Source organism: Pituophis catenifer, unplaced genomic scaffold, assembly GCF_029215685.1.
Source record: "Pituophis catenifer annectens isolate HBS135680 unplaced genomic scaffold, rPitCat1.0.hap2 SCAF_3, whole genome shotgun sequence".
Lineage (NCBI taxonomy): Eukaryota > Metazoa > Chordata > Lepidosauria > Squamata > Colubridae > Pituophis > Pituophis catenifer.
In genome coordinates, this window is record NW_027256883.1 from 111,159,314 (window position 1) to 111,173,210 (window position 13,897).

Consider the following 13,897-nt stretch of genomic DNA (forward strand, 5'->3'; position numbering starts at 1 on the left):
AGAGTTTTGTTTTTATACTGTTTAGCTTTTTGTGTGTGATCTTTATTCTGTTGTATCTTTTATGCTTTTTAATTTCCTGTACACCATCCTTCTTATGCTGATCTTTGACTGTAATAAAGTTTGACTTCATTGGATTCATTCTTCCTATATGAAGAAAATAGAAATCGAGCACTCAATTCAGCAGTGAAGACAATCTGCTGAACATTTCCATTAGAAAAATATTCAGTAGGTTAAATATGTTCCCAGTTTTATCTTCCTTCCATGTCATATAGCAGTTAAGGTCTACTTACAAACAGTTGTGTTAAAAAAAAATAAATCTGAGATCCCTCCAGGATTGAGGAAATTATTTTTTTACACCACCACCTGTTACTTATTCCTGCAGAATAGAAATTTGCTCTTTGTTTTTTGATTTACATAAATTCTAGAGCCTCCTGAGTCTGATCTGCTTTGTTTATTGCTAGCCTTCCTTATATTCTTGTCTTACTATTTTCTTCCAGAGAATTTGCTCGTTGGAAAGTCAATAACTTGGCATTGGAAAGAAAAGATTTCTTCAATTTGCCTTTGCCTCTGGCTCCAGAATTCATCCGCAACATTCGTCTTCTGGGGCGTCGGCCCAGCCTTCAACAGATCACAGAGAACCTGATTAAAAAATACGGGACCCATTTCCTTCTCTCAGCAACTCTTGGAGGTAAATACTTAGCTTTCTGTTCATACATTAAACTCATAAACAATATATTTGAGCTGTATCAGCAAAGATTATATTATATTAAATATATTTCCTGAAGCATTTACAGTAGAAGAAGCCTAACTGTAACAGCTCTGGTAGTTCAAATTATTTATTAAGATGAATATCATTTACTTGTTAAATAAGCTCAGGTGAGACAAAAAGACTCAATAGTAAGTTGCATGGAGTTATTTGGAAGCATTGGTGCATAATATGTGGATCTTCTGAATATGTGTTTGGAAGCAGAGTCACTGCCTTAGGTGGGGTTTATTCTCAAGTAATCATGCACAGGGTTGCAACTACACAGCTCAATCCAGCTTTAATAATTGTTATGCCATGTTAAAGCACAGATATGAAGAGACCCAGGGCACAATCAGAAAGATCAGTTGTCTAAATGGCAAGAATATACGAGGATTGCATAGAAACTGTAGTTCATAGCAATTGCCCATAGAGATAGTGCTTCTCCTCTACCTATTGCAGTGTCACATCCTGACAATATCTGTCATGATCACACAACTGCTTTCGCCATCAGGGAATGGCACTTGTCTCCAGGAAAGATGTGTCATGGCTCTGTGTCTTCATAACATTTCCCTACAACCTCCCTCTGTGAGCCACAATCTGTAGCCTCACAACCATGTTGGCAAAGATTTCCATCACTGTCATCTCTTTAGAATCAGTTAAAGACAGAAGGAATATGAAACATTAGAATAGTCTAAGGCAACTCCAGTTTCTATTACTGTCATCTCCTTAGAATTAAAGGCAGAAGGATATGCAACATTACAACATTCCTTTCAGGCAGCCTCCAACTGGTACTACAACGCTGTGTGCTCAAGAATGCTCCTCCCCCTTCAGCTGACAGGTCCCTCTTTCCGGCTCAAGAATAGCAATTCAATAGACAACCTTACAGTTATGGATAAACAGCCCCATGTTCCAAAGCTGTGGTTTGAATAAATGATACTTCAGAAATTCTTTCTTCTGTTACCCACACTACTTTTCTCCATTCTCACCCCCAATAATCTGAGGAGAAGGATGTTAAAATATTTGCTTTTCAGATGAATGGATTCTAGAATTTAAAATAATACTTGCAATGATCTGAAGGATTCCCCCATCTGTCCATTGCCCCTCAGAATGACTGTTTGTCACTCTAGATGGTCACTTAAATGCTTCATGACTTCAGTGGGAATGTGCATGACAAATAAATAAGGTGGCTCAATATAAATTAAGAGAAACTTGGTTTTTAATGTATTAAAAATGTGTGGTGGTGGAAGAAGGTGTTTAAAACATTGAGCCACCTTGTATCAGAGGTGGTATTCAGCAGGTTCTGATCAGTTCTAGAGAACCAGTAGCGGAAATTTTGAGTAGTTTGGAGAACCAGTAAATACCACCTCTGACTGGCCCTGCCCCCATCTATTCTCCTGAGTCCCAGCTGATCGAGAGGAAATGGGGATTTTGCAGAATGAATTAATGAATGGTCCAGTGCTTTATTCATATAACATTCACTCCTCTCAATAATTTTTCTGACCCCTGGGAGTATTTCCATAAATTTTTCTCCTGCTCACCTCCCCCCCCCCTTGCTAATGTATAAAAAACTAAAAAGAGAGTTGCAACTTTGGACAAGATGTAGTTTTCTATCTAAAAATAGCTTTGAGGAGAGAGTGAAGATACATGACCACTTCCTCAAAAGAAAAAGAATTAATTCTAGCTTCAGGCTGTGTAAAGCATGGTGGTCAACAGAACTGCTGTAGAAAGCAGCAGGCAAAACAGTTCACATCTTTCTCTAAGGATTCATTGGTGTGGAGGATTTGTTATTGATTAAAGCCATAGTTCAAAGAAGGACTTAAAGCAGCAGTATGGATTTTTAAAAATCTATAAGTCACATCTAGTATTAGCAACAGAACAAGCTTGCCAAGAGACTAAAGACAATTAGTGATATTTCACTATGTGAGTGATTGCTTGGTTTAAATAATACCTTTTCCATTGCCAGATTAACATCATTTTTCCTCTTTTACTCACCATCCTTTTTAATGCTGTGATGTGCTAAAGATTTCAAGTACTGGGGCAACTGAGTTTTTGTGTCCCATGCACTGTAAAGTAATTATCTCTATTATTATTATTGGATCTGACTCTACTATAGGAAGACGTTTCACAGAAGCAGGAGATCTTAGAATCAGAATACAGTTGGAAGGGACCTTGGAGGTCTTCTAGTCCAACCCCCTGCTCAAGCAGAAGACCCTGTATCATTTCAGACACGTGGCTATTCAGTCTCTTCTTAAAAACTTCCAATGATGAAGCATTCACAACTTCTGAAGGCAAGCTGTTCTTGTTTAAGGCTCATGTTTAAGTGATCATCCATTAGGACTCCAACGTCCCTCTCACAGTTACTGTTTTTGAGCCAGGTTTTGCCTAATCTGTACTTGTACCTTTAGTTTTTCCTGCCTAGGTGTAACTTTACACTTTAGTTTACTTCTCAATCAAAAATGGTTGCAATAGACATTCTAATAGAGGTGTTTTAATGCTAAAAGCCACACCAGGTATTCTATCTCTCAAAGAGGCTTCCTGTAGATTAAAAGTTGATCCATTTTTATTTGTAACTCCAACTTTCTTTGGTCAAAGAAAGAAACTGCAATGTGATTGAGTTTGAGTGTGATAATTGCAGAAGAGACAGAATTTTCCACCTCCACAAATGCTGTTGACATTCAAAGGACCATTAGATGCTATTGTCTGATAGGAAAGTTTCAAATCAAGATAATCTCTGTTGTTTGAAATATAATTAAAAACTGAAATTAAAAACTGAAACTAACTTAGAGCTTCCGGTTGGTGCCGTGGGGAAACAGATGGGGAAATGGCAAGCTCCGCTGAGCCCTGCCAAATCCCCTCTGCTAAGCTGCCGCCGATAGGTCTGTGGACCTCCCCTGTCTTGTAGGGACAGGGGGACAAGAAGGTGATCTGTCCCCGTCCCCACACACACACACACAGCCAGTCGAGGGTTAAGGAAACACTTTGGAACGCACCCAGTTCTTATCTCCAACTTGGCAGCGATAGACACACCGTCTGCCAAGTTACTTTATTTTCACAAATAGACAGATAAGATACGAACATTCAAGAAAGTCCAAACAGAAATAATATTCCTCCCAGCAGTTCCGGACGAGGCTTTAGTGACTCCAAGGTTTTGCTTTGTTCGTCACAAAAGATCCTTGACCACCACTCTCTATTATATAGTCTCTGGGGTGTGGTCTCTGGGGTGTGGTCCAGTGACTCAGTTCTAATCCCTAGCACGCCTCCCAAGCTGCTGCAAACGTTTATCACGCCTTCGGAGGCGTGCGTCCAGGAATGATGTGTCATTATCACTTTGACTCGAATCAGCTGTCTCCTCTCCCTCGGCCGGCACTTGAGACAATGCCAGAGGGGAGGGGCCTGGAGAGGAGGCCTGGCTGACTCCTCTTCCTCATGCTCGGAGCTTTCTTCCTCCGATGGGACAGGCTCAGAGGGCGGGGCCACAACACTATCCCCCACCGCAGGGCCCTTCCCCCGGGTCTGACGGTCGGGATGGGGTCGGGACGGGAACTGTTCGTGGAAAGCCCGCACCAGGTCAGGGGCCTGAACGGCAGACGCGTCCACCCAGGTGAAATCCTCGGGCCCGTACCCCTTCCAGGCGATGAGGTATTGGAAGCGCCCCTTCAGCCAACGGGAGTCCCGGATACTGTCCACCTCGTACGTCGAGGCGTCGTCCTCGTCGGCTGTGGCTGGGGGGGCAGGCGTCGGCGGGCGGCGGAGATGGCTCGCGGGGGCCTCAGGGACCAGGAGGGACCGATGAAAAACAGGGTGGAGCCGCATGGAGCGGGGTAGAGTCAACCGGTAGGCCACCGGATTGATGACCGCCTCGATAGGGAAGGGACCGATAAAGCGTTGGGCCAGTTTCCGTACCGGCCGGTCCGTGGGGAGGTGTTTCGTGGACAACCACACCCGATCTCCTACTTCCAGCGGTGGCGTCGCCCGGCGGGCGCGATCGGCGAACCGTTTATAATCCTTTTTCGCCCGGATCAGCTGCCGCCGCACCAGTTGCTGCACCGCCTGCAGCTCTGAGAGGAAGTCCCGGGTCTCGGGAACAGGGGAGTCCATGATGGTCAACGGGAAAAGCCGTGGATGGTATCCGACGTTGGCATGGAACGGGGTCATCTGGGTGGAGGTGTGTTGGGAGTTATTAAAGGCGAACTCCGCCAGGGGAAGGTACTCGGCCCAGTTGTCCTGCTGCTGGTTGACAAAACAGCGGAGGTACTGCTCCAGTATGCCGATGACCTTCTCCGTGCCCCCGTCAGTCTCCGGATGGTGCGACGACGACAGGCACACCTGCACCTCCAGCGCGGCCATCAGGCTTTTCCAGAAGCGGGCCGTGAACTGGGCCCCGCGGTCCGAAACCACCCGGTCCGGCAGGCCGTGGAGGCGGAAGATATGTTGCAGGAACAGGCGAGCCGTGGTGCGGGCCGAGGGCAGGCCGCGGCACGGGATGAAATGTGCCATCTTTGTGAGCGCATCCACCACCACGAGGACGGTCGTGTACGTAGCGGACAGGGGCAGGTCTGTCAGGAAGTCCATGGAGATGGCTCCCCACGGTCTCTCCGGTGTCGGCAGTGGCTGGAGGAGTCCAGGAGGGGGGCCGGACGCGGCTTTGGCCTGTCGGCACGTCACACAGGACGTCACGTAGGCGTGCACGTCGTGCCGTACCCGAGGCCACCAAAAAGTCCGTGTCACCAGGTTCAAAGTCTTAAAGAAGCCGAAGTGCCCCGCCGCGGGGTTGTCATGACACTGGTTCATGACGAGGGCTCGGAGCGGACTCGTGGGCACGTACAGCCGACCCCGATGTCTGAGCAAGCCCTCCTCCACAGTCCATGGGGACGCGGGGCCGACATCCGCTCTCCGCTGCTGCGACCAGTCGTCCCGTCGCTGCGCTTCCAGCACCTGAGCCCGCAGGTCCACCGGTTCCTGGACCGCGGCCAAGGAGTCCGCTGGCAGCACCGTCCGGGGGGGAAGGGAGTCCTTGGGGCAAAAGTATTCCGGCTTACGGGATAGCGCGTCCGCCCTCTGGTTGAGGTTGCTCGGAATGTAGGTGACGTGGAAGTTGAACCGGGCGAAAAACAACGGATCTGCCGCTGGTTCAACTTCCGTGCCGTGGTGAGGTGCTCCAGGTTCCGATGGTCCGTCCGCACCTCCACCTGGTGTCGGGCCCCCTCGAGGTGATGTCGCCAAGCCTCGAACGCGGCCTTGATGGCCAGCAACTCCTTTTCCCAGATGGTGTAGTTGCGCTCGGAAGGGTTGAGTTTCCAGGAGTAGTATGCGCAGGGAAAAAGAGTGCCGCCATCCACCGGAGCCTGTAGCAGCACCGCCCCAATCGCCACGTTGGACGCGTCTGTCTCCACCACGAACGGACGGTGTGGATTGGGGTGCCTCAGGACTGGCTCCGTGAGGAAGGCCTGCTTGAGGACCTCGAAGGCCTGCTGCTGCGGGGGCCCCCACTGGAACGGGACCTTCTTCCGAAGGAGCTGGGTCAACGGCAAGGTCAGGGTGGCGAAGCCCGGGATGAAGGTCCGATAGTAGTTGGCGAATCCCAACAGACGCTGGACATCCTTCACCCGACGCGGGGGTTCCCAACTGCGCAAGGCCTCCACCTTGTGCGGGTCCATCGCGATGCCCTCGGGGGTGATGATGTGCCCAAGGAACTCTATGGAAGTCTGGAAGAAGTAGCATTTCTCCAACTTCGCATAGAGCTGGTGCTCCCGCAGGCACTGCAGGACCTGGCGGACATGCTGGAGGTGACTTTCCGGGGTCCGGGAATAGATCAAAATGTCATCCAAGTAGATCACCACGAACCGATCCAGCATGTCCCGGAACACATCGTTCATCAAGTGCTGGAAGACCGCGGGGGCGTTGGTCAACCCGAACGGCATGACGGTATACTCGAAGTGTCCGTACCGCGTGCCGAACGCCGTCTTCCACTCGTCCCCCTCTCTCACGCGCACCAGGTTGTAAGCCCCTCGGAGATCGAGCTTAGTGAAGATCGAGGCCTCCCGCAACCTCTCCATCAGCTCCGGGATCAGCGGCAGGGGGTAGCGATTTCGCACTGTGATGGCATTCAAGCGCCGGTAGTCGCAACACAGGCGCAAGTCCCCCGTCTTCTTTTTAACGAAGAGGACCGGGGCCGAGAGCGGGGAGGTCGAAGGCCGGATGAACCCACGGGCCAGGTTCTTTTCCAGGAAGTCCCGCAAGGCGGCCAGCTCGGGCTCCGACATGGAGTACAGGCGTCCCGAAGGCAGGGGCGCGTTGGGCATTAGGTCCACCGCACAGTCGTAGGGTCGGTGCGGGGGCAAGCGGTCCGCCTCCTTCTCGCTGAACACGTCGGCGAAGGGCATCAGCTCCGGAGGCAAGGAGACGTTTGGGGCAGAGACGTCCTGGCCGGCGCAGGTGTGGCGAAGGTGGTCGACACACTGCAGGCTCGGGAATGAGATGGCGTTTCTCGACCACGCCACCTGAGGGTCGTGCGCCCGAAGCCAGGCCATCCCCAGGACCAAGGGAAAGTGCAGATCCGCCGTTACGTAAAACTGGATCGCCTCCTCGTGGTTTCCAATGGCGAGGCGCAAGGGCTGGGTAGCGGTTTTGATGGGCAGTTAGCTGTGCTACTTGCTGTTGCAGAAGCTGATTGGCCTGCAGTATCTGCTGTAACTGCTGCTGCAGCTGTTGGTCCATCGTGGGTTAACGATGGAGTATGGGGTGACGAACAAGATGATCTGTCCCCGTCCCCACACACACACACACAGCCAGTCGAGGGTTAAGGAAACACTTTGGAACGCACCCAGTTCTTATCTCCAACTTGGCAGCGATAGACACACCGTCTGCCAAGTTACTTTATTTTCACAAATAGACAGATAAGATACGAACGTTCAAGAAAGTCCAAACAGAAATAATATTCCTCCCAGCAGTTCCGGACGAGGCTTTAGTGACTCCAAGGTTTTGCTTTGTTCGTCACAAAAGATCCTTGACCACCACTCTCTATTATATAGTCTCTGGGGTGTGGTCTCTGGGGTGTGGTCCAGTGACTCAGTTCTAATCCCTAGCACGCCTCCCAAGCTGCTGCAAACGTTTATCACGCCTTCGGAGGCGTGCGTCCAGGAATGATGTGTCATTATCACTTTGACTCGAATCAGCTGTCTCCTCTCCCTCGGCCGGCACTTGAGACAATGCCAGAGGGGAGGGGCCTGGAGAGGGAGGCCTGGCTGACTCCTCTTCCTCATGCTCGGAGCTTTCTTCCTCCGATGGGACAGGCTCAGAGGGCGGGGCCACAACAGAAGGAACGCCTTGGGCAGCCGAGAGGAACAGGCAGGTTCCTTGGGGCCGGAGGCTTCTCCTTCATGTCGGCGGCAACGGAACGGCAGCCATGGTGGCTGCCCTGAAACCGCGGCAACCGGGAACATGGATTGTGCTGGAGGAAGAAGATGAAGAAAGAGCAAAGATCAAGAAGCCGGATGAGTGACACCAATCCAGGCAATATAACGTACCTATTTGGAATTATTGGAAAATAAGACCCCAAATTTAAAAGCAGCTGCTGGACTGCGGGGCTTAAAGATTGAAAAGAAAAAAAAATGGGTAAAAGACCCAAATTGAATTTTGTTGCAGTAAACTTAAATTGGATGATTTGGCATTAATAAATTTCTGAAATTTGTCTGTGCCTTTAACTGGAGTGGATAGGAGACATGGATATTCCTGAGAATTAATGCCTCTAAAAGAAAATGAAGCTAATGAAGCTAATGAAGATAGACAGTTGGATGGCTACAAAATAGCCATGGAGTCTGCAGTGACTAAGCAGGGAAGTGGATTGAAGAGATTTCCCTTTCTGGGTGGAAAAGAAATATGTTAATTGGTTTTTTACCTTGGATTACTTGAAATTAATATTGGATATAAGGATTTTGGAGATTCCTACTCTGTCCCAGATGATTTTAAGAAAGAAGAAAGAAGAAAGAAAGAACATTTTGGATTTTAACAATGGAGACTGACAAAACTGTAAACAAAAGCCAGGTGTGGCGTAGTTAACAAAGACAGGAAGCTGATGCACTATGCTTGGAACAGACATTTTAAAAGTTTTAAAGGGATATACAGAAATTCTTTACTTTGAACTGATGAACCTTGAAATAGAGCACTTTGGACAAAGAGGAAAAGGAAGAATTAAAGTGGATAAATTTAAATGTGACTAACTGAAATGTAAAGTTTAAAAGCCTATGTATATATGATAAAGTTTAAAAGCCTAGGTATATATGATTTTTGGATAAAAACAGGAAGGGTTGTGAAATAATAAAGATAGAAAATAAGAGGTGGCTATTAAAATAGTGGATGATATCAAGGGGATAAAAATAATAAAGAAGAATATATTTTGAGGCAGGAAAATTTTAAGAAAATGTAATGTTTGATGTAATATGTTTTAATTTTAATTTGCAAACAAATGTTAAATTGATGAATAAGGATTGATTGAACAAAATACAAGATACACAGATGCTAGTGATTAGTCTTGAATTAAGGTAATACATGTTGGAAATGATGACTATTATGAAATATATTGAGATTTAAATTGAAAGAGTAGGACGGAAAAATGATATAAAACAGATAATTATATTACAGTTAAAATGTGTGGAATGGATACCAACTAGATAAGTGTTTGAGACTCGGTGGAAATACGTTAGAAATTAATTAGAAGTGCTGGAAATTAGCTAAATAAATAGGAGGAGTGCTGGACGGAATTATGCTGGACACCAGCCAAACAATGGAGGGAGATTAGAGGAGATTATGCTGGAAATCAGCCAAACAATGAAGGGAGTTAAGGAGGAGATTATGCTGGAAATCAGCCCATAAAATGCTGGAAACAGCCAAACAAATAGGAGGAGAGTTGGAGGAGACTATGCTGGAAATCAGCCAAACAATGGAGGGAGTTAAGGAGGAGACTATGCTGGAAATCAGCCCATAAAATGCTGGAAACAGCCAAACAAATAGGAGGAGAGTTGGAGGAGACTATGCTGGAAATCAGCCAAACAATGGAGGGAGTTAAGGAGGAGACTATGCTGAAAATCAGCCCACAAAATGCTGGAAACAGCCAAACAAATAGGAGGAGAGTTGGAGGAGATTGAGGAACTATTCTGAAATTAACTAAATAGTTGGTGTTTTGGAGGGGATCAAGCTGAAAATTAATCAAATAGAATAAACTGGAAGATAGTTAAATATTAGAGGGAGATATAGTGGAAAATACATTAGAAATTGGAGTAAATAAAATATGTCTTTGTGAGAAATCTGTGTAATATGTAAACTGGGAGAAAAAAACTAAGGTAAACTGATTTGAGGATAAGAGTCAAAGGATTAAAATTAGACAAAACGTTGTTTTATAAAATATAATAAAATGGAGTGGTATTGAATTGAAATTAAGAATAAATGGTGATAAAATTGTAAGGTAAACACTTAACAAGAGGTTAGAATATTGTAAAAATTATTTTGATATGACTTGTATAAGATATAAGGTAAAGAAGAATAAAGATATGTTTAGAATTGTTATACAGATGTAAAAATGAGTGAAAGTGAATTTGAAACTAATTTTGAATAGATATAATGGATTTATATAGATGTAAATGTTAAATTTGAGTTAAAATTGATTTTTTTAAGTTTTGAATTTCTTTTTTATCTTCTTTTCTTTTCTTTTTTGTTTACTTATAAAAGATGTAATGGAAATTGTGAATTGAGCTTGTGAAAGGAATGTAAGCGTGGTAACCATCTATGACCGGATTGAGATTTTTGCTCTTGAAAGTTATGTTTTATGTTTAAATTTGGAAAAAATAAATAAAAAACAAAAAACCTGAAACTAACTTAACCAACCCTATATAAATTAAAATCTGTTATTTAAACAAACATGAAAATGTTAATTTCTCAATTTAAAATGTATGTGAAAAGACAATAAAAAGATCCCTTTCTTAAGTTTTACTTCCTCAGAGAAGAAATCCTATACTATGGGGACAATCAGAGTTGGCTCCCAATTTTTAGGATTTGTTGCAAATGTAGAATAGACTGTTAGATCTTTTGGAGGTGCAATGGTTCAGCGGTTAAGAAACTGAGCTTGTTAGCTGGAAAGCTGACAGCCTGGGTTTGAAACCCAAGCCCCGTGCAATGTGGTGAGCTCCCATTCTTGCCCCTGCTCCTGCCCAACTAGCAATTTGAAAGCATGCAAATGCAAGTAGATAAATAGGTACGACTTTGGTGGGAGAATAATAGTGTTCTGTGTTTTGCCACACGCCTTACGCTGCAGCATGATGTCATGCTGGCCACATGACTATGGAAACATCTTTAGACAATGCTGGCTCCTTCAGCTAAAAAATGGAGATGAGCACCACTCTCTAGAGTTGGACACAACTGGATAGGGAAAACCTTTACTTTTATTAGATCTTTGACTTGTTAAGGAAAACACATTCATTAAAATATGAAATTCCCAGGCTTGGAAAACCTTAAATCAAATTGCATTTGAAATATGGCTATCAGATTTGGACTACAAAAATCTTGACAATTTTTAGATGGCAACAACATTTTAGATGTTTAGATGACATTCAAATTGTGAAAACAATTTGTTGTCTAGAAATTATCTGAGTTTTTCTAGCCCAATCTGAAAGTGAATGGGTAATTAAGGCAATGATGCTAAACAAGTTGTTTCAATTTGCATTTCCCATAATCTTCTAGAATAGTGGTTCTCAACCTTCCTAATGCCGCGACCCTTTAATACAGCTCCTCATGTTGTGGTGACCCCCAACCAGGGGTGGGTTCTAAATTTTTTTACTACCGGTTCTGTGGGTGTGGCTTGGATGTCATGTGACTGGGTGGGCGTGGCTAGCTGGTCATGTGACCGGGTGGCCATGGCTATGTGTATAGGGACTACTCAGAGGGCTGAAAAAAGTCATTTCTGACAGGTCCTTGCACTTTTGACTGGTCCTCACACTTACGACCATCCTCACATTTATGCCCGTGCAGCATTCTTAACAACCATGTCACTCATTTCACAACTGCTTCTTTTCACCATGGTGACAAGATAGGGCAAAAACGTAAAATGTGAGGACAGTCGTAAGTTCGAGGACTGGTCAAAAGTGCGAGGACCCATCAAAAATAACTTTTTCAGCCCTCTGAGTAGTCCATGTGCACAAAAGGACTACCCAGAGGGCTGAAAAAAGTGATTTCTGACAGGTCCTCGCACTTTTGACCAGTCTTCGCACTTATGACTGGTCATCATTTATTCCCATTGTAGCATTCTTAACAACCATGTCACTCATTTCACAACTGCTTCTCTTCACCATGGTGACAAGATAGGGCAAAAAAGTAAAATGTGAGGACAGTCGTAAGTTCGAGGACTAGTCAAAAGTGCGAGGACCAGTCAGAAAAAACTTTTTCAGCCCTCTGAGTAGTCCATATGCATAAAAGGATACAGCAATAGAGAGGGATGTAGGAAGGGAACGGAAATTAGAGTAGGAGTGAGGGTAAGAGAGGGAGGAAGAGAGGAGGAGAAGGAGAAAGGAAGAGGAAGTAGGGAGGAGAAGAAGAGGGGGAGGAAGAGAAAGTAAGATGGAAAGAAAAGAGAGAGATGGTAGGTTTGAGGAGAAAGATTGCTGTACAATAAAAAAGATGAAAGGGAAGAAAGCCAACCCCAAACAAATATGAAGATATTAAGATAAAGAATGAATTGTTAAACTTTAAAGAATAAAAGAGAACAAATATGAATAAATAACAATAATTAGAAACACACATACAAACATACAATGTATTTTCTTTTGTAGGAAGTTAGCACCCACCCCTTTCCTGGAAGAGTGAAATATTTTAGGAAATATGAAAAAGGCAGAATATTATATTTCCCTGGGATAAGCATGTTTTGAAGCAGCTCCCATCTTCCTGCCCCCACCCTTTGTCATTGGGCCATTAAGGCCTGGGCCAGTCTATTCTACATAACAAAGATCTACCTCCTTCAGGCACAGCCATAGTAGGAATTGCCAAAGATCCAATAAAGATAGGATTAGCCCTCTACACAATAGCAGCAGAAACTCATCACATGTGACCTGGGAAGCACATGTGACCATCAGCCAGCAAGGCTAGCTAAGACGCCCACCCCCTGGGAATCTGACAACCAATCAGGATACTCTTTCGGGGCCCCAAGAAATGCAGAGCCAGAGAGAGCGTAAAAACCCGAGGATTTACTGTATCTGCCCTTTTCTGTTCAGGAACTCAAGCCATGTGATCCTGTCCACCATTAAACCATCTTTCCAAGCAGTCTCCATGTTTCCAGTGTCTTTTTCCCCACTTGGAGCAGAACCTAGAAGGAGATTTCTTCCACTTTGAACAGAGTATTTGGCCAGTTCACAAATTTAAACAGTGTTTAGTCATTTCAATTAAATTTACAATTTCTATATTTCCTTTTTGCCATATTTATTCCTCATCTATTTTTGTAAAAAACCAAAGGTCGACCTCGAGGCACCTCGCATGGGGAGTGCCGCAAGGGTCGGTCCTCTCGCCCCTTCTGTTCAACATTTATGTGAAGCCACTGGGTGAGATCATCCGTGTTTTGGGGTGAAGTGTCATCTGTACGCTGATGATACTCAGCTGTACATCTCCACCCCAGACCACCCCAACGATGCCCTTGATGTGATGTCTCGCTGCCTGGAGGCCGTGCGGGTCTGGATGGGGAGGAACAGGCTCAGACTCAACCCCTCCAAGACTGAGTGGCTGTGGCTTCCAGCGTCCCGATATAGTCAGCAGGTGCCATCGCTGACTATTGGGGGTGAATCTTCGCCCCCCACAGAGAGAGCTCGCAATCTGGGTGTCCTCCTGGATGCACGGCTGTCTTTAGAAGAGCATATGACAGCCGTGGGCAGGGGGGCCTTTTATCAGGTTCGCCTGATTCACCAGTTGCAGCCCTTTCTGGACCGGGACGCCTTGCGCATGTTCATATCCATATTCATGAACATGAATATTCCAATTATTTCCATGCAATCCAATTTCTTACAAATCAATTAATTATATTTACCAATAATAATAAACCAAATAATTTCCCCCATATATTCCTCCAAACCACAACTTAACCATTTCTGCTTTCAACACAATATACAATTAATAGTATCT

General features: G+C 45.3%; 2 protein-coding genes across 2 annotated transcripts in view; one reads left to right on the plus strand and one right to left on the minus strand.

Annotated features, from left to right (window-relative positions):
* BRINP2 (BMP/retinoic acid inducible neural specific 2) overlaps window positions 1-13,897 on the plus strand; it is an 87,806-nt gene that overhangs the window by 41,022 nt on the left and 32,887 nt on the right. Inside the window, exon 2 of the mRNA XM_070939235.1 lies at window positions 498-688. Coding sequence (XP_070795336.1) covers window positions 498-688 — 191 coding nt within the window. The remainder of the gene's footprint in view (window positions 1-497; window positions 689-13,897) is intronic.
* On the minus strand, window positions 4,301-7,110 carry LOC139313895 (uncharacterized; the record flags this gene model as incomplete). Its single annotated transcript, XM_070939371.1, has 2 exons — window positions 4,301-5,188; window positions 6,424-7,110. Coding segments are annotated over 2 exons (1,575 nt in total), but the record flags the coding sequence as incomplete, so codon positions are not given.